At 50.0% G+C, this 23,412-nt stretch overlaps 1 protein-coding gene across 2 annotated transcripts in view; it reads left to right on the top strand.

Moving 5' to 3' along the window:
- RAB11FIP5 (RAB11 family interacting protein 5) overlaps positions 1-23,412 on the top strand; it is a gene marked incomplete at both ends in the record, with an annotated part of 45,981 nt that overhangs the window by 17,014 nt on the left and 5,555 nt on the right. For both annotated transcript variants that reach the window (XM_080711154.1, XM_080711153.1), the window contains 2 exons: positions 17,262-17,698; positions 17,795-18,491. In XM_080711154.1, the coding sequence (XP_080567280.1) occupies positions 17,262-17,698; positions 17,795-18,491 (1,134 nt within the window). The remainder of the gene's footprint in view (positions 1-17,261; positions 17,699-17,794; positions 18,492-23,412) is intronic.

The raw sequence follows: 23,412 nt of genomic DNA, 5'->3' as shown, positions 1-23,412 counted from the left end.
CTGCAACTCAGTGAGACCCTGTTTCAAAATAAAGAATAAAAAAATAGGGCAGGAGGTGTAGTTCAGAGGTTGAATGCCCCCGAGTTCCGTCCCTAGACCCGCAAAAAAAAAAAAAAAGAAAAAAAGAAAGAAAGAAAGTACCTGGTTTCTCTCAGTGACAAACTTATATGTATTGCTACTATGCTGTTACTACTGTAAAAATTACTTATTATGTTGGTGGTGGTGTTGTTGGTGTGTGTGGTGTGGTGCTGGCTCTTTAACTTGGGGACATTCTACCTCTGAGCTATACCCTCAGTCCTATTTTTTTTTTTTTTTTTTGAAACAGGGTCTCACTGTTGTGAAGGTCTCACTAAGTTGCTGAGACTGGCTGTGAACCTGCTATTCTTCCACCTCAGCCTCCCAAATACTGGTATTACAAGCATGCGTTGCCATGCCTAGCTAAAGATTATTAGATGACTGGCTGAGCTGGCCACGGTGGCTCATGTTTGTAGTCCTAGTACTTTGGAGGCTGAGTCAGGAAGATAAGATCGCATGTTTGAGGCCAGTCTCATCAACTTAGTGAGATCCTGTTTTGAAACAAAACAAAATGCCGGGCATGGTGGCACACGCTTGTAGTCCCAGCATCTGGGAGACTGAGACAGGAGGATCACGGTTCGCAGACAGCCTCAGCTACTTAGGGAGGCCCTTTGTAACTCAGTGAGACCCTGTTTCAAAATAATAAAGAATAAAAAAATAGGGCTGGGGGTGTAGGTTGGAGGTAGAACGCCCCGGGTTCCATCCCCAGTACTAAAAAACAAAACAAAACAAAAAACTAAACTAAAAAGGGCTGGGAGTATAACTTAGAGGTAGAATGTCCTTGGTTCAATCCCGAGTACCTGAGCTAGGTACTAGTTTAGTGAGCCCCTTTTCAAAGCAAAACAAAACAAAAGCCAAAACCCCAAATCAAACGAAGCAAAAAAAGATGCCAGGTTGTTTCATTTAGAGATCAGGAGAAATAAAGATGTAACTTTTCTCCCAACTCTAGAGAAGTGAGATGACCTCAGACTCCTTGGTTGGACAGAGAGTGGGGGGGTGGTTTTCCTGGTCTGGGGGTGAGTGTGTGCAGTATTTGCGGGGGTGGGGGCAGTGCAGTGTGATGGTCAGGGCCCCATCAGGGAGCCTGGGCTCAAACCCTGACCCTCCCCCTTACTGAATAAGTATGTGACTTGCCTCAGTGACCTTCTCTGCACCTCCTGTCCACATTTGCTGACACTTGTGTGCTGGCCCTGTGTAAGCCCCCTGCCCCGCGGGGGGCGGGACCGGAAGCTAGGAGGCGGAGCCCTGTGATTCCCAGAGGCGACCACCCCTCTGGATCTGGGAGAAGCGAGATCAGAGAGAGAGAGACAGAGAGACACACTCTCCCCCACTGGCCCCCGCGGGCCCGCGGGGGCTGGCGGCCGACTCCCTTCGTAAAGGCATGCATGCCACCTATAATGGATTTCCGCGTGTATCTGTGCGCGAATGGGACCCGCCGCATCTTTAACATTAATCACTGATGAATACACCTAGTGGTCTTGTGAGAAGGGGCATCCGTTGCCCACCTGTGGATAGACAGGAAGCTGGGACATAGAGAAATTAGCCAAGCTGGCCCAGGGCTCACGGTACGTGGTGGGCTGGAGTGTAGACCAGCCAGACTAGCTCCCCAGTCCCTGCTTGTAGCGCTCTCAGGGTCTGACCCCTTCCTCACCTTGCAAGGTTGTTGAGGGGATTAAGTAAAATATAATTTGGTGTTTCCAGAGCTCAGTGTAGTGTGCATCACACAAGAAGTACTGGGCAAGTGGCTGTGGTTGGTAATGGTGACAAGACTAGTGGCCTTTCAGCCCCAAGTGATGGGTTGGAGTGGAGTCAGCACCCCAACTTTCTCCAGTCCCGAGGCTGGGCGCTTCCCAGATCTGGCTGGGCGTCTTTCTCAGGGAAGTTAATGAGACCTTAGGTCAAAGCTGGGAGCTGAGGAGGAGTCCCACAGATAAAAAGTCTGGGAGCTCCCCATCCTCCTCAAGCCTGGCCCGGTGGCTCCTGCTCTCTGGAGGCTCCTGTGCAGGGAGGCAGTGGGCAGGGGCCCTTGGCACCTTGGGAGCCCCAGCTCTCAGTAGATGAGACACACGGATTTGTCACGATAGGAACAGCGGAGAGCACTTGTGAGCAGGGACAGACAGGTCAGCTTCTTGATTAATTTGTTGGCTCATGGAACAAGTATTTGAGTGTCTACTGCTAAGTGCTGGGAACATAGAGATGAGAAGATAGTCCTGTCTGTGGAGCAGGAGGGGACAGATGCTAAACAGGCCCTGTGCATGTCCTCATTTGGCGGTGTGGATGTGTACGTGGGCAGGCACAGTCAGGCTGTGGTAAGTACAGCAAAGAAATAAAGCAAGGTGAGAGGGAGGTTACAGACCCGCAACTCAGCCGAGGAGGTTCTGCTGCTGAAACCCGAGCAGAGCGGGTACTGAACGCTGCCTCAGGAGGCTCCTTGGTCTGGATGTTTTTGGGGAGGATCTGTATTTTGGACTAAGAAGTAGGGGTGAGTCAGGTGTGCCAGGCCTGTGTCTGCAGCTCTCCCAGCTCCCAACCCTTGCCTCTAAGAGGGTTCACCTGGCACTTGCCTGGGTGTGTTTAGCAGCTGCCAGGTTGGCTGTGGGCTTCCCTGATCATGTGGTGTGGCTTCTGTTAGTCTAGCTGCATTTCCTAAGAAATAGCTGGAAGCTGGGTATGAGGCCCTGGGAATCCCCATAGCAGGAACAATACCTAGGGCCATAATTTTGGTAACAGTTGAGCACCCTAGTTGCCCTCCCACCCCTGTGTCTGTCTTGGCCCCTGCTCCTGGGGCCGAGTCCCAAGTCCACCTCGGCCTGTGGAGCTCTGTCGGGCAGACAGCCTGGGGGAGGAGTTTCAGCCCAGGAGGCCCTTGAAGGGCTTTCCCATGATCCATGCCCCCAGGAATTCTGGACCTTGACAGCTCCTGGGAATGCTGCACTGCTCTTGACGAGGTTTTGAGGGGCTGGTGATAGGACAAAACCCGGAGGTTGCTTCAGAGACTGCACAGGGCTCCGGGTCCTTGGATGAGGCCAGTGTTCTGAAGGCGGGGTCAAGTCTTCACACCCCATTCCTGCTCCTCATCAGGGTCTGTGATACATACCCAGACCTTTCCTAGCCTCTGTCCTTAGGGTGCCCAGAGCCAGGAGTAGTTGCATTCAGCTTTCTTTCTATTTTTTGTGGTAATGGGGATTGAACCCAAGGACGTTCTACCTCTGAGTTATGCCCCCAGTCCTATTTTATTGTTTATTTTGAAACAGGGTCTCATTGAGTTGTGGAGAGCCTCGTGTTGCTGAGACTGGCCTTGAACCTGCAGCTCTTCTGTTTCAGCCTCCCAAGTACTGGGATTACAAATGTGCATCACCATGCCTGGCTTCAGTTCTCTCTCTCCCTTTCCTTCTCCCTCTCTTTCTTCCTTCCTTCCTTTTCCCTCTTTCCCTCCCTCCTCCCTCTTTCCCTCCCTCCCTTTCTTCCTCCCTTTCTTTCTTTTTTTCATGGTACTGGATATTGAACCCAGGGGCATTCTAACTCCGAGCTACACCTGCTGCCCTATTTTTCATTCTTTATTTTGAAACAGGTCTCACTGAGTTGCAGAGGGCCTCACTAAGTATCTGAGGCTGGTTGAACCTGTGATCCTCCTGTCTCAGCCTCCCAAGTACTGGGATTATAGGCATGCACCTGCATGCCCAGCTCTTGCGTTCAGCTTTCTGAGTGATGCTGACTGTTAAAGCTTCAGAGCATTGGCTTGGAGTCAGGCATTCCATGCTCATGTTCTGAGTCCATTGCTTACTAGCTGTGTGACCTTGGGCAAGTTAGAGGATCCTGGATGGCGTCTGTAACAACAGAGGTGCAGAGCTGGGTCGCAGCGGCCACCCAGTGACATTAGCTCTGGTTATTTTCTAGCCCCATTGTGCATTGTCCTCTATTTGGGTGTGGTCCACAGGCAGCAGCAGTGTGGGCATCCTGGAGCTGGGCAGAAATGGAGCCTCTCAGGCCCTCTGCACAGAGAGCGTCAGAACCTGTATGTTCACAAGACCCAGTGCCCCTCTTGGGTTTGCGAAGTCCTGACGTGTGTTTCTCCTGAAGAGCAATGTTTGCAGGTGGAGGGGATTTTCTCTTACTGTTCCTTCCCTGTCTGTACCCATCATTTCTTGCCTACAGAAGCACCTGGGACAAGTCCCAGCTAATCCTCATCTTTATCAGTGCTCCGTGCACTGAGCACCTGGACCCCGGGTCTTGGAGAGTTCAGGAGTCCGGGAGAGTGAGGTGCAGGTGGAGCAGTTTGGCTGCAGTGAAGGATGTGCAGGTTGGTGGTTACATATTGTAGGGGCTGACAACTTGGGCTTTGAGAACCCAGGGGTGTCAGGGAATTTACTGGAATCACTGTCCTACCTCCTGTCTTGGTGAGGTTGTCATCTGAGAAGTGGTTTTATGGAAAGGAGGCCTGCTTCCTCATACCACTCTTAATTTATAGGACTTTAAATTAGTGATGCCCACCCCTCCCCGTGTGTGGGCGCATAACTTCTTCATGGGGAGGGACGGGCATTTCTAGGTTCAGTCCTCTCAGAAGAGGCATGTCTGTGGGACTGGAGAAGGCTTAGCTGGGCATCGAGTGCCACCGGTGTCTTCTCTTTCCACCTGAGTGTCCTTGAGGATGGATCCAGGCGGAGGGAAAGTTGGCCTTTAACTTGTGAAGTGACAGAGAGTGGGCGGGGACTGTCCCTCTGTGGTTCCCACGCGGGTTTGAGCACAGTAATGTGAGGAGCCCCTTCCAGGCTGGATCTTAGAGTTCAGGAGAGTTCAGCAAGTTTTGGACACACACACACAATTATATACACATGGGATCCAGCGCACTGTTCTCCCCTCAGCTGTGAGCTTGTGGCTCTCTGGTTCTTTTTTTTTTTAACCCAGGGGCCTTCTCTCCCCCCCCCCCTCTCTATATGTGTGTGTGTGTGTGTGTGTGTGTGTGTGTGTGTGTGTGTATATATATATATATATATATATATATCGTGTGTGTATCTGATGAGCTACAATCTAGGTGCATGTTGGGGCCTTCCTCAAATCCTGATTGATTTTAGAAGCTGGGCATGGTGATGCACTCTTGTAATCCCCAGTACTTGGGAGGCTGAGACAGGCGGATCACAGGTTCGATGACAGTCTTAGCAAGTAGTGAGACTCTCATTGACCTAGTGAGACCCTGTTTCTAAAAATATTAAAAAAGAGATAAAGCGGGAGTGTGTCGCTGAGGTAGAATGCCTCTGGGTTTGATTTCCCAGTACCAAAATACAAAAACAAAGAAACAAAAACATCCCAAGATTTTGGAATCAGGTCTCAGCCCTGGATGGGAGTGATGGTTGGGCCTCAGGGTTCTTTGGGCTGTGATGGCTCTCCCAGGCAGGCCAGCTGAAGGGCAGCAAGATGGGGGAAAGCCCTGGGGGAAGGAGGGGGAGGGACAGAAATGCCAAAGCCAGAGGCCAGGGCAGGAGGCCGCAGCTCTGCCCCTGGGCTAGTCCAGGGGATCAAAGGTGGATATTTCTTAAAGGAGCTGGCACGTTGCCTTGAAGACCAGACACAGTACTCAGAGTGAGGGATGAAGAACCAGAGTTCTGGTAGGACCTGGTGTTGTATGCCTAGAATCCCAGTACTGGGAGGAGTGGTAACTTAGTGAGACCCTATTTCAAAAATAAATAAATAAATAAAAAGGATTGGGGGTACAGCTGAGAGGTAGAAGGCCCCTGGGTTAAAAAAAAAAAAAAAAAAAAAAAAGAACCAGAGTGCCGCAAGCTCACGGCTGAGGGGAGAATGGCGAGCTGGATGCTTGAGACCCGCGTCTCACGGAGCGCGTTGAGCGAGTAACTGAGAGGTCCTGAGACTCACGGCTCGTGTCCTGTGCTGTTCCTACTTTGGATCTGCACACCTAGGGGTACTCAGGAGATACCCATAGGGACCACGGTTCTGCTGGGGAGACCCTGGGTGCCCAGGGAATGAGAAGGCCAGGTGGTGTGGTTGAAGGGTGAGGGGGTGCCGAGTGTATAGCCTGGTCAGAAAGACGAGGGCCTGGGCTGGGTGGGTTGGAGCAAGCCCTCTGGAGCCTGTTGTCCTGCTCCCTGTGGGAGCCTTGGGATGAGCTGTCAGGGCTGAGCTGTGTCTACTGCTTGTGGGGCTCTGGAAAGAGGCTGCCTGAGCTGTGACAGGGCTGCTCGGCCCACTTCAGCGTCGATGGCTCCCTGGGCCCAGAGGACCAGGCACTGCATGCCTGGTGGGCTGTGGAAGGGGGCTGGGAGGCTTCCTGGCCTAGCAGGAGGAAGCAGGAGCTTTGGTGCAGGGTTGGGGGGTATGCCTCATCCCGAGCTGTTGGTCCGTGGCCCTGCTCTCTCAGCCTGAGCAGGTCACAGTGCTGGGAGGAGGAGCCTGCCATGGTCAAGTCCTGCAGTATCCCAGGCGCCTGGCAGGGTCCGGTTCAATCCTGCCTGGCCTGGTGGGCAGAGGAAGTGGGGTGAGTTGGTTTTCCTAGCTGGAAGGAGGGGTAATGGTGTCTGAGGCTCAGAGGCAGGTCCCAGTCATTCTCAACCTCTGTTCTGGATGGGAGAACCTCTGAAATAGGAAGGAGAGGACTGCTTCCAAAAAAAAAAAAAAAAAAAAAAAAAAAAAAAGCTGAATTCCCAGGGAAAGCGCAGGGCGAGGGGAAGTGGGTTACCAGGGAGAGCGCGGTCCTTTGGACAGAGGCTCAGGCCTCAGCTTGGGCTGGTCTGCGTCCCTGCCTCCACCTGCGGGCGTGGGGGTGATCCGAGCAGCCCATCCTGTTGCTAGAAATATACACTCCTTATAAAAAATTCAAGCAGGACAAAAATAGCCAATATGGGAAGTGATAGTCTCCTGCCTCCTCAGCCTCACACCCCCAGAGATAACTGCTGTTACTGCTGCTTGTGTGGAACGTGACCCACGAGGCCACGCACCCCTGACCCTCACGTCCCAGCCAAGGCTGTCGCGGAGTCCATTAGACTGGGGCTGGAGTCCATTAGCATCTCCTTTGCCCTGCTCCCAGGGCCTTCCTGTGCCAAGTGGGCCCACTCTGTATTTGGGGAAAGTGATCAGGGTCATTTAAAGACTCAAAGGGTCAGGTATGGGGGCCTCGGGTTAAGAAGGTAGAGCGTGAGGATGCAGGTGCTGCCGGCTGGTCTATTAAACTTGCCCTCCCACCGCATAGACACCCTCACACACTCCCTTAGCCGGGCTCCGCCTGCCCCTGTGTAGTGTCTCCATCTCTGTCTCATGGGAGGTAGGGGTGCACACCCCCTGAGCATGCCCTCCGCTTGCTGATATGCCGCTGTCTTCTGGGTTGGCTGTGCCTTCCTGGGGCTAGGAGGCAAAGCCAGCAGCATCCCAAGCTCACTGTGCTCAGGCCTTCAAGGGTGCCCCGAGGAGGGGACAGCCAGTAGCCTAAGGTGCTAAGCTCCTGAGGGTTTGGGCATGATGGCTTTTCTAAAGGAGGGCAATTTGAAACTGCCCCCTGGGGCAGCCTTAAAAACAGTATCAGCAAGCCGGGCGCGGTGGCGCACTCTTGTAATCCCAGCATTCAGGAGGCTGAGACCAGAGGATCGGTGGTGGTTCTCAGACAGCCTCAGCTACTTAGGCCCTCTGCAACAAAGTGAGACCCAGTTTCAAAATAAAGAATAAAAAATAGGGCAGGGGGTGTAGCTTGGAGGTCAAATGCCCCTGGGTTCCATCCCCAGACCTGTAAAAAAAAAAAAAAACCAAAAAATCAAAACAACAACAACAAAAAAAAAAACCCAGCATCAGCAAACCCTTCAGTGTATTAAACAATAATCCCAAACAACTGCCACCCTCACCATGCCCTTGCCATAACTGAGTTCTGGTGTGTAGGGACTTTTCGTATGTCATGTCAACCCTCTGTGTCCACCAGAAGCCCAGGGAGCTGGTCCTGAGGGGTAGGCAGATCCCAGGGAGGGAGGGCCGCTGTACCAATGCTGAGGCACGTGTGTGTGCACCAAGGGACTTTGAGTCCTTCGGTGACCAGACTGACCACCTTTGCCAGGCTTTATTTATTTATTTATTTGGTGGTAATGGGTTCCTGGAAGCCCTTCTACCTCCAGGCTACACTCCCAGCCCTATTTTTTATACTTTTTTATTTGGAAACAGGGTCTCTTAAGCCAGCGCGGCTGGCTTCGAACTTGTGCGATCCTCCTGTCTCTGCCTCCCAAGCGCGGGGATTACAAGCGTGCGCCACCACGCCCGGCCGTTGCCAGACTTTGTTCTGCCTACATGCTTGATTTGCTGGGTCAAGACTCTAGGCTGATAGGGAGCTTTTCCCTCAGGCACTTGGAGGCCTTGCTCCTTATGGTACCCAGTGTTTCAGTCTGATGCCATTCTCATTTCTGATGTATGAGCCTCTTTCCACTCTGTGGAGGCGTTTAGGATTTCCTCTCTATGCCTGGTGTTCAGAAATCCCATAGTGAAGTTGGGCACCGTGGTACAGGCCTGTAATTGCAGCTATTTGGGAGGCTGAGGCAGGAGGAGGATTGTGAGTTTGAAACCAGTATGGCCAACATAAGACCTCATCAGTAAGGGAGGGAGGAGGGGAGGGGAGAGACACAGAGACATCTGTGGGTGTGGGTCTGCCTTTATTCATGGTTATGTGTACACGGGGACCTTTACACTGGCATTGAGAACTTTCTTGTATTATTTCTTTCATAGTTTCTTTGTTTTTATGTTTTCTCCTTTCTTTTTCTTTTTTTTTTTTTTTTTTTTTTTTTTTTTTTTTTTTGTGTGGGCCTGGGGATGAAACCCAGAGGCATTTGACCTCTGAGTTTCATCACCTGCCCTCTTTTTTATTCTTTATTTTGAAACAGGGTCTCACTAAGTCACCGAGGGCCTCACTAAGTAGCTGAGGGGTGTCCACAAACCATGATCCTCCTGTTTCAGCCTCCCAAATGCTGGGATTACAAACCTGTGCCACCATGCCCAGCTTCCTTTCTTTTTAAAATTATGGGGTTTTTTTAAGAGCAGTTTTAGGTTTATAGAGAAACAAGAAAGTATGTGAATCCCATATACCCCTAGCCCCCCTGGTTCTTTCTCCTATTAACCTCTTACAGTAGTACAGTACTTTTGCTACAGTTGATGGGCCAGTATCAATACACTGTCATCATCTAGCAGCTGTAGTACATCAGGTTCCCTGTTTATACTGTACAGTCTATGGGCTCTAACACATGTAAAATGGCATGTAGCCGCCGGCACAGTACATGTAGGATAGTTCTCCTGCTCCTCATGCCCCTGTGTGCCGCCTGTTCATACCTTCCTCCCTCCAAACCCCGGGGAACCACTGATTGTGTTGTTGTCCCTGTGCTTTTCCTTTTCCAGATTGTCATATAGCACTCATACAGTATGTATTCTTTTCAGACTGGCTTCTTTCACTTGCACATTGAAAACCCCTCCGTCTTCTCATGGCTTGACAGTTCATTTCTTTTTTTAAAATTTTTTATTGGTATATTATATTCATACATCATTTTGGGGTAAAAAACTTATGTGTACATACATGTACACATCACCGATTTAACCCCTACCCAATTTCCACCCCATTCCCTCCCCAACCCTCCTTCCCTTGCTTGGCTTAGTGGTTGACTTCGATATGTTTAAGTACATTGTGTGTTTGAGAGATTTTCCTCTTCCCCCCTCCTTTCTCCTCCTTTAGGTTGTCTTGTTTGCTCCTCTATAGGATTTCCCCCTTCAAGAGTTCCTTCTATGACCCATTTCTCCCTAACTCTCACATATTAGGGAAAGCATTTGATTTCTTATTTTTTGTGACCGACTAATCTCACTTAGCATAATGTCCCCCAGTTCCATCCATTTCCCTGAAAATGATGTAATTGAGTTTTTTTTTTATGGCTGAGTAAAATTCCATTGTGTACATATTCCACAGTTTTGTAATCCATTCATCTGTTAATGGACATCTTGGCTGGTTCCATAGTTTGGCTATGGTGAATTGTGCAGCTATGAACATAGATACACATGCATTAGTTTGGTAGTTCGGTTTCCTTTCTTTTGGGTAGATACCCAGAAGTGGTATTGCTGGATCAAATGGTAGATTTGTTCCCATTCTTCTGAGGATTCTCCATACTGTTTTCCAAAGTGGTTGCACTAATTTGCAATCCCACCAACAATGTCTTAGAGTTCCCACTTCTCCACATCCTCGCCAGCATCTGTTGTTGTTTGTGTTTTGAATGATTGCCATTCTAGTTGGAGTTAGGTGAAATCTCAGGGTAGTTTTGATTTGCATCTCTCTGATTGCCAGTGATGTTGAGCATTTTTTCATGCATTTTACTGGCCATTTGAATTTCTTCTTTTGTGAAGTGTCTATTTAGTTTGTTTGCCCATTTTGTTATTGGATGCTTTGTTTTCTTAGTGTTGAGTTTCTTGAGTTCTCTGTATATTCTAGATATTAGTCCTCTATCAGAGGTGTAGGTGGCAAAAATCTTCTCCCATTCTGTTGGCTCTCAGTTGAGGTTCTTGATAGTTTCCTTTGCTGAACAGAAGCTCTTCAGTTTCATGCAATCCCATGTATTGATTTGCCTTTTAATTTGTTGTGCCTTTGGGGTCTTGTTGAGAAAGTGTTTATCTGTGCCTCTGTGTTGCAGTGTTGGACCTATGCCCTCTTCAAGGTCTCTGGTTTGATTTCCAAGTCTTTGATCCATCTTGAATTGACTTTTATACAGGGTGAGAAAATGGGATTAGTTTCCAATTTTCTGCATATGGTTAACCAGTTTTGCCAACACCATTTGTTGAACAGGCTATCTTTTCTCCAGTGTATGTTTTTGGTCCCTTTGTCAAAAATCAATAAAATCAATTGGCTGAAAGTGTGTGGACTTGTTTCTGGGTCGTCTATTCTGCTCCACTGGTCTATGTATCTGGGTTTATTTTTTTTCTTGCCAGTACCATGCTGTTTTTATTACAATGGCTTTGTAGTATAGTTTAAAGTCAAGTATTGTGATTCCTCCTGCATGGTTTTTGTTGCTGAGAACTACTTTGGCTATTCTGGGCTTTTTGTTATTCCAGATAAATTTAAGGACTGATTTTTCTATGTCTGTGAGGAATGATCTTGGTAGTTTAATGGGCATTGCATTAAAACTGTAGATCACTTTTGGAAGGATGGCCTTTTTTTTTTTTTTTGTGGTACTGGGGTTCCTGGAAGCCCTTCTACCTCCGGGCTACACTCCCAGACCTATTTTATACATTTTTATATTTGGAAACAGGATCTCCTAAGCCAGCACGTGCTGCTGGCTTCGAACCTGGGCGATCCTCCTGTCTCTGCCTCCCAAGCACGGGGATTACAAGCGTGCGCCACCACACCCAGCAAGGATGGCCATTTTAATGATATTTATTCTGCCAATCCATGAACATGGAAGATCCTTCCATCTTCTAAGATCTTCTTCGATTTCTTTTTTCAATGTTTTATAATTTTCTTTGTAGAGATCTTTTACCTCCTTGGTCAAGTTTATTCCTAAGTATTTTATTTTTTTGTGTGAGATCCTGAGTGGAAGTGTTTTCTGAATTTCTTTTTCAGTGGATTTATGGTTGGTGTACAGGAAAGCTTCTGATTTTTTAAGATTGATTTTGTATCCAGATACTTTGCTGAATTTGTTGATCAGTTCTATAAGCCTTTTGGTTGACTTTGTTGGGTTTTCTAAATATAGTATCATGTCATCTGCAAATAGTGAAAGTTTGAGTTCTTTTCCTATTTGTACTCCTTTGATTTCCTTTTCTTGCCTTATTGCTCTGGCTAGAGTCTCAAGTACTATATTGAAAGAAGTGGTGATAATGGACATCCTTGTCTCGTTCCTGTTTTTAGGGAGAATTCTTGAAGTTTTTCCCCATTTAATATGATGTTGGCAGTGGGCTTATTGTAGATTGCCTTAATAATGTTGAGATATGTTCCTTCTATTCCAATTCTCTGCAGTGTTTTTTATCATAAATGGATGTTGAATTTTGTCAAATGCTTTTTCAGCGTCTATTGAAATGATCATGTGATTTTTGTCCTTGGTTCTGTTCATATGGTGAATTACATGGATTGATTTTTGTATGTTGAACCAGCCCTGCATCCCTGGGATGAACCCTACCTGGTCATGGTGAATGATTTTCTTGATGTGGTTTTGAATGGGTGTTGCTAGTATTTTGTTTAATAGTTTTGCATCCAAGTTCATCAGAGATATAGGCCTGTAGTTTTCCTTCCTTGAACTGTCTTTATTCGGTTTGGGTATTAGTGTGATGTTGGCTTCATAGAATGTATTTGGGAGAGTCCCATTTTTTTCTATTTCGTGAAATAGTTTGAGTAGTATTGGGGTTAGCTCTTCTATAAAGGTTTTATAGAATTCACTTGGGAAACCATCTGGTCCTGGGCTTTTCTTTGATGGAAAGCTCTTTATTGTTGTTTCAATCTCTTTGATTGTTATTGGTTTAAGTGTTCTATATCTTCTTGACTCAGTTTAGGAAGGTTGTATTTATCTAGGAAGTTGTCGATTTCCTCCAGATTTTCCATTTGTTGGAGTATAGTTTTTCAAAGTAGTTTCTGATAACCCTCTGGATTTCTACACTGTCAGTAGTAATTTATCCTTTTTCATCCCTTATCTTCATAATTTGGGTTGATTCTCTCTTTTTTTTTAGTTAGGTTGGCTAGTGGTTTATCTAGTTAATTTTTTCAAGAAACCAGCTTTTGGTTTTGTTGATTTTCTGTATTTTTTTATTCTCTATTTCATTAATTTCTGCTCTAATTTTAATAATTTTCTGTCTTCTACTGGCTTTTGGGTTCAATTGTTCCTGCTTTTCAAGGGCTTTAAGGTGTGTCGTTAGATTATTTATTTGAAGATTTTCTGTTTTTCTTATGTGCGCACTTAGTGCTATAAATTTTCCTCTTAATACTGCCTTCAAAGTGTCCCAGAGGTTTTGATATGTTGTATCTTTATTTTCATTTGTTTCTAGAAATTTCTGATTTCACCTCTTACATCTTCTATGACCCATTCTTCATTCAGAAGTGTGGTGTTCAGTCTCCACATGTTTATGTTGTTTCTCTGGGTCTTCTTATAGTTGATTTCTAGTTTCATTTCATTATGGTCTGAAATGACACAGGGAAGTATGTAACATTTTAAAAAATTTGCTAGTGCTCATTTTGTGTCCCAGGATGTGATCTATTTTGGAGAAGGTTCTGTGAGCAGCTGAGAAAAATGTAAACTCCACTGTATTTGGGTGAAATATTCTATATGTGCCCAACAGGTCCATTTGGTTAATGGTGTTCATTAGTTCTGAGGCATCTTTACTGACCCTTTGTCTGGAAGATCAGTCTAGTGTTGTTAGAGGTGTGTTGAAGTCTCCCAGTATTATTGTATTGGGATTTATGTGTGACTTCATGTCACAAAGAGTTTGATTTATGAAAGTAGCTGCACCTATATTTGGGGCATAGATGTTGATTATTGTTATTTCCTCTTGCTGGATTATGCCTTTTACCAGTAAAATGTGACCTTCTTTGTCTCTTCTAATAAGTTTGGGTTTGAAGTCTAACTTGTCTTATATCATAGTTGCTACTCCTGCTTGTCTTCGAGTTCCATTGGCATGGATTACCTTGATCCAGCCCTTTACCTTGAGTTTGTTCCTATCTTTACTTGTAAGGTGTGTTTCTTGTAAGCAGCAGATGGATGGATTCTGGTTTTTAATCCATTTTGCCACTTTATGTCTTTTTATTGGGGAGTTGAGGCTGTTTACATTCAGTGTGATTATAGAGAGATAATTTTTAATTCCTAGCATGTTAAGATTTTATTTCTCTTTGAGATGCTGTTTATTCTTCTTTGCTTAGTTATCTGCTGGAGGGGAAATCTTGTTTCTTTGGTTCTGGTGTGTATTACCTATTTCTTCTTTGCAGTTAATCTTGAGTATTTTCTCTAGCACTGGTTTTGAAGACATAAATTCCTTCAGTTTCTCTTTGTCACGGAAGCTTCTTATTTCCCCATCTAATTTAATAGATAGTTTTGCTGGGTAGGAAATTTTTGGCTGGAAGTTGTTTTCTTTCAGAGTTTGGAATATGTTACTCCACACCCTTCTGGCTTTCATGACTTGGTTTGGGAAGTCTGGAGTGATTCTAATTGGTTTGCCTCTGAACGTCACTTGGCCTTTTGTTTTTGTTGCCTTTAAGATTCTCTCCTTGGCTTCCACATTAGTCATTTTGAAAATTATGTGGCATGGGGATCCTCTTCTCTGATCCTGTCTAAAGGGAGTTCTATAAGTTTCTTGGACCTGTGTATTGACCTCTTGCTCTGTGTTTGGAAAATTTTCTGCTATCACTTCCTTGAAGAGATTATTGATTCCTTTGGTTTCACCTTCTTTTCCCTCCTCTATTCCAATTATTCTTAGGTTAGCTCTCTTAAAATGGGCCCCTATTTCTTCAGTGTTAAATTCGTGCTGCCAAGCCGGGCATGCTTGTAATCCCAGCATTTGGGAGGCTGAGACCAGAGGATTGCGGTTCGCGGACAGCCTCAGCTACTAAGTGAGGCCCTCTGCAACTCAAGTGAGACCCGGTTTCAAAATAAAAAATAAAAAAATAGGGCAGGGGGTGTAGCTCGGAGGTCAAATGCCCCTGGGTTCCATCCCCAGACCCGCAAAAAAAAAAAAAAAAAAAAAAAAAAATCCTGCTGTAGGATATTTTTTTCTAAATTAGAGCCTATGCGTTCATTTTTGGAGTGATCATCTTCAAGAAGTGGGATTCTATTCTCCATGTGGTCTAATCTGTTGTTTATACTTTAAATTGAGGCCTTTACTTCAATGATTGCATCCTTTATCTTTTTTTGACTCTTTCTGAATTCTTTTCAAAAGTCCTCTATTATTTCTACAGTTATTTTCCTGATTTGATCTTCTAGAGATCTCTGAATTTCTGTGTTATCAGGTTGTGATGTTGTGGGGTTGTGGGCATTCATTTCTCCATTATTATTTTCTCTTTCCCATGATTTCGGAAGTTTGTGCCTTTTCTAGGTTCTTCTCTGGGTCACTACAACTTCACTTAAGGTGCTCTGGATCTCGAGTCTGTGGTATCTCAGTCATCCTTTACTGGGTTGTATCACAAAGTCTCAGACCCAGGGAGTCAATCGAGGGTACTTTAGACCATGGGGGTGCCAGGCTGGGCGTTCTTCCATGGGAGCTGCAACTATGGTGTGATATCTCTGCCGCCACCATTCCCCCATTGGGTTGGACTGCAAAATTCTCCGACTCAGGGAGACAATCTGCGCAAGTCCCTGGGAGTGCAGTACTGGTATTTCCCCTCTAGGGGCCGCAATTTGACTCATGGTTGTTGAGTGCGCTGATGGAGCTGTAGTGGACTCTGTGAACTCGCTGCTGCCGCTGCTGGCAATATGGTGCTGCTACCACACCCTCGGCCGTGAGGCTGGTATATTTCTTCTTTGGTTTTGAGTTCTGCCATGAGTTCCTGCAGGGTGTGCTGAGCTCAGCTGCTGGGAGCTTTAGACACTCCTTACGCTGAAAAAACTGCTGAATTCTGCCCGGCTGTTCTGCAGCTGCTCACCTCCGCTCGCTGTCTACCCCTCCTCTCTGGAACCTGGTGTTGTTGAGTGCGCTGGTCTGGAGCTGTCCGGTGAACTCACCACTGGTGCCGGCAGTATGGCGCTGCTGCTTCGTCCTTGTCTGTGAGGCCGGTGTATCTCTTCTCTGGTTTTGAGCTCAGTTCTGAGTCCCTCTCCTTTCTGGAGACTGGTGCTGTGAGGGAAGATGGTGCCTCCGTGGCTCCATGCCACAGCTCTGGCCGTGGCACTGCAGGCTGGTTTCTTTCCTGGTGTCTGGTTGTTCTTCCAGCCCTCTTTTTTTCTGTCCCTTGTATTTACAGTTTTTATTTCTCTGCTGATAGTTTTTTCTGGCTATGAAAGGCACTGATTTTGTGGTAACAGAAATCAGTTGTTAATGGGACTTGTAAACACCGCTTTTCTCCGTCGCCATCTTCCCGGAAGTCTCTTTTTTTTTAATTTCTATTTTTCCATTTTTATTGAGTTCATTTCTTTTTACTGTTGCATACTATTCCATTGTCTAGATATCCCAGTTTATTTAGCCGTTCACCCACTAGAGGACATCTTGGCAGCTTCCAAGTTTTGGAATTATAAACAGGTACTATAAACATTGTTATGCAGGTTTTTCCATGGACATGTTTTTACCTCAAGAGGGTAAATACCAAGGAGGGCTATTGCTCCTTGTATAAGCAGGATATATTTAACTTTCTAAGAAGCTTCCGACCCATGCATAAGTGCATCCTCCCCATAAGGGCCCCACTCATCCTGCAGAGTTCACGGTGTGAGGGGTCCTTGTTTCTCCCTGGGAAGAAACAAAGTGGGAGGAACATGGGCTTTGTGGTGATGGAAACCTGGCTCTGGGTCTCCCCTCTTCTTCCCTGTCTGCTTATTCTTGGCTGCATTACTTTTCCAAGCTTTATTCTCCCGCCATGTAGAATGGGGTGGTCTGCTCCCCCAGGTGCCTCTTGCAGGTGTGAATGGGAGAAGGCAGCTCCTGCCAGGGCTGCACATGCTGCCCAGCAGGTGAGAGCCCCGTCCTCCTCTTTTGCCTCAGGTCTCTCAGTCATTCTTGTCTGCTCCTCTGTCTTGCTGAGGTATTCCTGGCAGGACTTGGGGTGATTCAGTGCGTGGGTGAGGGGAGTGTGTATGTGTGTGTGTGTAGTAGTGTTCCTGGCTCTGGGCCTCTGTGTGAGCTGTTCTTTTCTGGTGGCTTAGAGTAGTACTTTGGCTGGGACTGGCTAGAGATGATGTAAATGGGAAAATGGGCAGGTCTGTCCCAGGGGCCTGGGTATGGGCAGCTCCTCCCAGGCCCATCTCCTCTTTGAGTGTCAGAGTTTCTGAGATGGGGGCCCCAAGCAGCAAGAGGTCTCTGAGCAGAGGAAACATTCTGGGTGGGGTGTGGTGTGGGAGCTGCTACCCTGCTCAGGAGCACTCGAGGAGTCCCCCACTCAGGAAGCTTTTCCATCTTGTTTTGGGCAGTTTCTTAGCTATCCTGTGACTTGGAAGCCCAGACGGATGTGTCAGAGCAGGGAGCTGTGGGGGCGGCTCTGTGAGGTGCCTGGCACCGAGGGAAGGTGGACTTCCTGGGCCGGTGACTAGAGCTTGGCCACTCTCTTCCCACAGGTGGTACAAGCTGCACTCCAAGACAGGCAAGAAGGAGAAGGAGCGTGGGGAGATCCAGGTCACCCTCCAGTTCACTCGCAACAACCTCAGCGCCAGCATGTTTGACTTGTCCATGAAGGACAAGCCGCGCTCCCCCTTCAGCAAGCTCAAGGACAAGATGAAGGGCAAGAAGAGGTTTGATCTGGAATCCTCCTCAGCCATCCTTCCAAGCAGCGCCCTGGAGGATCCTGAGCTGGGCAGCCTGGGCAAGATGGGCAAAGCCAAAGGCTTCTTCCTCCGCAACAAGCTGCGCAAGTCGTCCCTGACCCAGTCCAACACCTCACTGGGCTCCGACAGCACCCTGTCCTCGGCCAGTGGGAGCCTGGCTTACCAGGGCCCTGGTGCCGAGCTCCTCACCCGCTCCCCCAGCCGCAGCAGCTGGCTGTCCACCGAAGGGGGTGAGCCAGCTGGGGGTGGGGGGAGGCAGGCCTGGGGCCAGGAAATGGGGTGCCTTTAACGAACGTGCGCTAACTCCAGGTGTGTCTCCTCTGCAGGCAGGGACTCTGTGCAGTCTCCCAAGTTGCTCACCCACAAGAGGACCTACAGTGACGAGGCAAGCCAGATGCGCGCGGCTCCTCCTCGGGCCCTTCTCGATCTCCAGGGCCACCTCGATGCTGCCTCTCGCTCTTCCCTCTGTGTCAACGGAAGCCACATTTACAACGAGGAGCCCCAGCCCACCTTGCGGCACCGCAGCTCCATCTCGGGCCCATTCCCACCCTCCAGCTCCCTGCACGGTGTCTCTTCTCGGCCCTCTGAGGAGGGGCCTCGGTCCTCAGATGACTCCTGGGGCAGAGGTGGCCGTGGCCCTGGCAGCTCGGAGGTGGTGCCTGGACAGGAGGAGCTGGGCACTCCAGCCAAAGTGCTGGCCATCAGCGCTGGCCGCTCCGCAGAGGAAGAAGGGTCCCGGCCTCCTGAGGGGAAGCCAGTCCAGGTCGCCACACCCATTGTGGCCTCTGAGGCCGTGGTGGAGAAGGAGGGCGCTCGGAAGGAAGAGCGGAAACCCCGGATGGGCCTCTTCCACCATCACCATCAGGGCCTGAGTCGGAGCGAGTTGGGGCGCCGCAGCTCTGTAGGGGAGAAGGGAGTTCCCACCCCGGGGGCCTCCCCCCACCACTCAACCAGTGGGGAGGAAAAGGCCAAGAGTAGCTGGTTTGGCCTGAGAGAAGCTAAGGAACCAACTCAGAAACCCAGGTACGTCCTTGGCAAGGCCGGCTCTGCTCTTTGGGGAGGGAGTGAGTGTTTGCTGCCTGGAACCTGGGGCAGGAGCAGATGTGGCACTCAGGCATGCTGCTGGCTTTGCATGGTAAAGTGGGGGTGCCCTGTCTCCCTAAGCCAAAGCTTGTTCTGTGCACAGGGACACAGGTGAGTTGCAGGACCCTGAGGGTCCCCTGGATCAATTTTGTCCTGGGCCCCACGGCTCAGCTTGGCACACCTAGCCCCTGAGGGAGGGGGCACATAGTAGAAGAGCAGGGAGGGGTCATCCGTGTGGATTTGGGGCCTCCTGACTCCACCTCTTACCCTGTGGCCTCAAGGTAAGGAAGCCTTGGCAGCTAGCAAGGTGTGGCCAGACACGCATCCTCTCCGGAGCTTGAGGACTTCCCCTTTGCTCCCCTGCCCACCCACTCTGGATCTCTTCCCTCTGAGGGGTAGGAGTCAAATCATAATGCTTCTTCCCTCCTCTGTAATCACCCCAGTTGTTTTCTAGCTTGGCAAGAATCTGTGGCGGCTCCTCTGAACTATATAACCCTCACCTTTGGAGACCCCTGGGGTCTAGTGTCTCTTGGTCTTGAGGTCTAGCACTTTGGAAGTCGTGATGGCAGTGGCTTGTTTTGAATGTGCTTAGCTTGGGCCCTGGGCAGAGCCCCTGACCCCCACCTTGGCCCACTTGCTGGCTCCTTGCTCCTGAGCCGGGGGAGGCTGCTGTTTTGTCTGCAGAGCGCAGGGAAGCCTGCAGAAGCCTGTGCCCTCTCCTAAGGGCACGGAGCCAGCCCTCCATGGCAGCTCGGTGGCAGCCCCAGTCAGGGTGGCCAGGCCAGTTGCATGTTCGCCCCTCTGCACTCAGTGATACAGGGACAGGTGGGAAGGTTTGCCCGGTGGTAAAGGTCAAGAGATTGGGAAGAGGGAGGACCCTATACTTGTTCCCCAGCTGAGGGGAGAAGAGCCCTGTAGGTCTGGTTTTGTTCTTTCTCTATGAAATACTGCATCTGCTGAGAGGAGGGAGAGAAATGCGGTCGTCCTGGGTTGGGGCCGGCCAGCTGGCCCCTCTTGAGAGCCTCGCAGCAAGGAGAATAGGGGTGGATTAGTCTTGGGGTGATACTGCCCTTTGCCTCTCCTGCTTCATACAGCAGCTTCTGTTCCTGTTGGCCAGTCCCTGCTTACCAGCATCCAGGGGCTGGGCCTTTGCCAGGTGCCCAGAGTGAGCCTGGACAATCAGAGATATTCGGAGGTGGTGGGTATAGGGGGTGGCAGGAAACCTGAGCAGGGTATTTGCTGGGAGGAGCTGGGGGATGGTGGTGCTGTTGTCTGCGGGGTGCCTCTGGACCTTCTGCAGGACAGGGCGGATACTGGGGTCATCTCTGAGGTTGTTTGTAGTAGGAACTCAGGCTTTGGGCTTAAGCTTTTGCAGGCTCAGGCTGTGACTGTGAGTGGTGTTAGATGGCCATTACTCCTGGGGAGCCTACAGTCTCCTATTTTCCATCTGTTTTTCCATGTCTCCTAAGGGTCTTTCAAGTCCAGAGAATTTGTGTCCCCGATGGACATAAGGAAGCTGAGGTTTCTGTCATACGCACGCTTGAGTGGTGAGGCTAGAGGGTTCCCAGAGCATCCCTGTCTTCCCTGCGCCCATTTGCAGGTCACAATTGCAGGGCAGGCCTTGGAGCTGTGCGTGCAGGTAGGGTGGGAGGCTGCTCTCCGGGCAAAGTGCCTGACTTGGGGAGACAGAGACCTGGAGAGCAAGCTCCAGCAGCAGCACCCTGCCCCGTGTACTGTGCAGGGAGAGGAAGGCCGGCTGGAGGGCCTGTTGGCGCCAACCTGGAATGCTTGCTTAGGGTTTCTGAGGAAAGGAGGGGAGGGGAGACAGCTCACTGCAGCAGCAGGCTAGACCCAGCTGCAGTGCCTGTCTAGCAGCAGCATCTCCAGCTGAGCCATGGAGCCTATCCACAGGCCCAGGGTGTGTGGGGTGCCTCTGCCCTGGGGTTGCTGTTACATATTGTTGGGTGGTGTGCTCTAGCAAGGGCAATGGTGCCCTCTAGTGCTCCCACGTGGCATTGATGCCCCACGGAGAGGCTGGAAGCTGAACTCATCATGTGCATGGCTGCAGGAGAGAGCAGCAGTCACAGGAAAAGGAATGAGCATGGACGGGCCGAGAAGATGAGGCTGTCACATTAGACCCCTGCCCATGTGAGCCTGGGACTGAGCCTACCTGGACTGTAGGACTCATCCCTGCTCTGTCCCTGCTGTGGCACCACAGGCTGCGTAGTGCGTGCTTGAGGACCGGCAAGGCCACGCATGTTAAACTGCTGGTGCCAGGCGGATTGTTTTTGTGCCTACTCCAGGCCTTCCTTGTGCTCCCCCTCCTGTCTTCCCAACACTAACCAGAGAGATTTGAGCACAGGAAGGAATCAAATGTGAATCCAAATTAAAAAAAATATTTTGTGGCACTAGGGATTGAACCCAGGGGAATTCTACTCCAGCCCTGTTGTTAATTTATTTTGAAACAGGGCCTAAGTTGCAGAGGACCTCACCAAGTTGCTACCGGTGAACCCATGATCCTCCTGTTTCAGCCTCCCAAGTGCTAGGATTATAGGTGTATGCCACCATACCTGCCTCAAAAACAATTTTTTTAAAAATTGGTTGTAAATCCTGTACAACAGAGAGGCAGGTGCACTTACTGTGGTGGCCTTTGGCATCTCTTGTCTCCCTAGCTCCTCCTCGGGCCCTGATGGGGCTGATGTGTGCCTTGGCTGCTGAAATAGTGCGGCATCTCAGGCTGCGTCGGGTGGTGTGAGTGGGGAGCTGTGGCCGGCGCCCTGTCATTCTGAGTTAGCGAGGCCTCACACCATTTGTGTCTGTTTCCCCGGCATAGTTACTATATTAACAGTGTTCTGGTTTGGAAGTCAAATGATATGATCTCCCTACTTTTAGCTTACAAGGACCTCTCTGCTCAGATGATGGGAGAGGGTGTTTCCTGGACTTTGGGCACATCTCAGGAGGATGTCAGAAGGTTGTGCCTGAGGAGGGATGGCTAAAGGGCACATTGACTTCCGGCAGGGGGTGGGCCTCAGAGGTTAGCTTGGGCCTTCGGGGGACTGCCTGGCGGAGGCCCGTGCAGATCCACTGGCCAGGTCTGGGACCAATGTGTGGAATAAGGACACAGAACTTGCCCCAGCCTGAGGAAGGGGTGGCTGCTAGTGAAACTTGTTCTCCAGCTGCACAGGTGGCCCTGGAGGTATGGTGTTTGAGAAGAGGGGCCTCTGAGTGGTTCACATTAAGTAGCAGGTTTAGCCAGTTGTCCCAAGGTTCCTGCATACCCTAGAGGTCCCCCCAGCCCCGGTCTGAAGGGACAGAGTTGTTTGGATTTCTCATTTCCCTTTCCAGAAAAGAGGCCAAGTCATCAGCATACACTGTGCCCCCCCTGCATGGGGTGGAGGCTGTGCCTGGCCCCGTGGCGAGTTCCAGAATGCAGAGGTGTTCTGTTTCCAGAGCACCACCACAGAGGTGACCGCCTCTGTGCCGGGTGGACGGGTAGGAAGCGGATGTTTTAAAGTGAGCACCTTCAGAATGTGCTGTCAGTGTGGCTCGGGAAAGAAAGACGAGGGGACAAGCTGCTGGGGACCAGGCTGGGCAGGATGCTCTCAGCACCATAGGCTCTGGGGAGCCTGCTGGCCTGGCGCCAGGAGAGCTGATTCCATATCAACGGGGTTCGTGTGCCCCCTGGGGAGCCGCGTGGAGCTGCTGAGCCTGGCCTCCCCGTCCACTTCCTGGAGCTCTTCTCCTTGCGTCCTGAGTCCTGACCTCCAGCAGGTGACCTGAGACTTGGAGGGTGCGTGGGGGCCAGGCTGGGGCTACTCTGCAATGTTGTTGAGGCTTTCTTCACCCAGGCTACTCTGGACACTCTTCCTGAGGAGGGCTGGGGGAGGGGTGGCTTGGGCACCCCAGCCGTGTGCCTGGCTGGGGCTGGGGCTGCTGTGATGCCCTGATGGGCATGGGCCGAGGGCAGGGTCTTGGTTCCCCTGGTGGTGATGGCATGCTGCTTCTCATGCCTCTTGGTCTCTGATGCAGGCATGTGGGCCTTGGCTGGGGTCCCACCTAGAATAAAGGGAAATTGCTGGGGTTGGGGACTCTGGGTCCATTGTTCTCCCTTCCATGGTGGGGACGGGTGTGGCGGGGATTTTTACCTCCCTCTGTCTTCACCTCTGTGTTGGTGGAGATTAACTGAGGATCCACCCCAGGATGGGGAGTAATTCTAGGGGGTAGTGGGGTCACACGAGTCCTTAGAAGCCCAATTCTTATGAGACACCCATGGGTTTGGGGCCTGGCTGTGTCCTGTTGTGAGGCTGACCCCCTATCTTTGGGATATATCTGTGACTCTGGTTGAACTGGACTTCTTCCTGTGGTCAGCCCTGCTCTGTGCGGGCCCGCCCTGCCTGGATCCTGGGTTCCTGGAAGAATCTGGCAAGCTGTAGGCAGCCCAGCTTCTTCGCACTCTCCACCCCACCCCACCCCACCCTGCCTTCCTCGCAGGCTCTCCGAAGCCTGGCTTCTGCCTCCTCAGGGCTCCCCACCAGCATCTCTTTTAGAAGGAGCTGGTTGAATGATAAAGAGGATATGAAGGAGCTGGCCGCGGATGGGGCCTCCGAAGGGGGGCTTGGGAGCTTGGAGAGAGTGCTGGGATTCCAGCCATGAGGAGGGATTTCTGGACAGTGAGGCTAAGGCCACCAAGGTCTGGGTCTCACGGGCTCACCTGCAGGCCCATCAGGTGGCTGAAGGCTGGGGTTTTGGCCCGCTTTTCTCCAGCACTGCCTCCTGTCTGTGTCTGGGGGAGGCAAAAGCTCTAGGTTCAGAGCATGCCCTGACATCTCTGGAGCCAGCTTGGCACATAAGTATTGCTAGA

Source organism: Muscardinus avellanarius (genome assembly GCF_963383645.1).
Source record: "Muscardinus avellanarius genome assembly, chromosome: 15".
Taxonomy (NCBI): domain Eukaryota; kingdom Metazoa; phylum Chordata; class Mammalia; order Rodentia; family Gliridae; genus Muscardinus; species Muscardinus avellanarius.
This window is presented reverse-complemented; position numbering and strand designations above follow the sequence as displayed.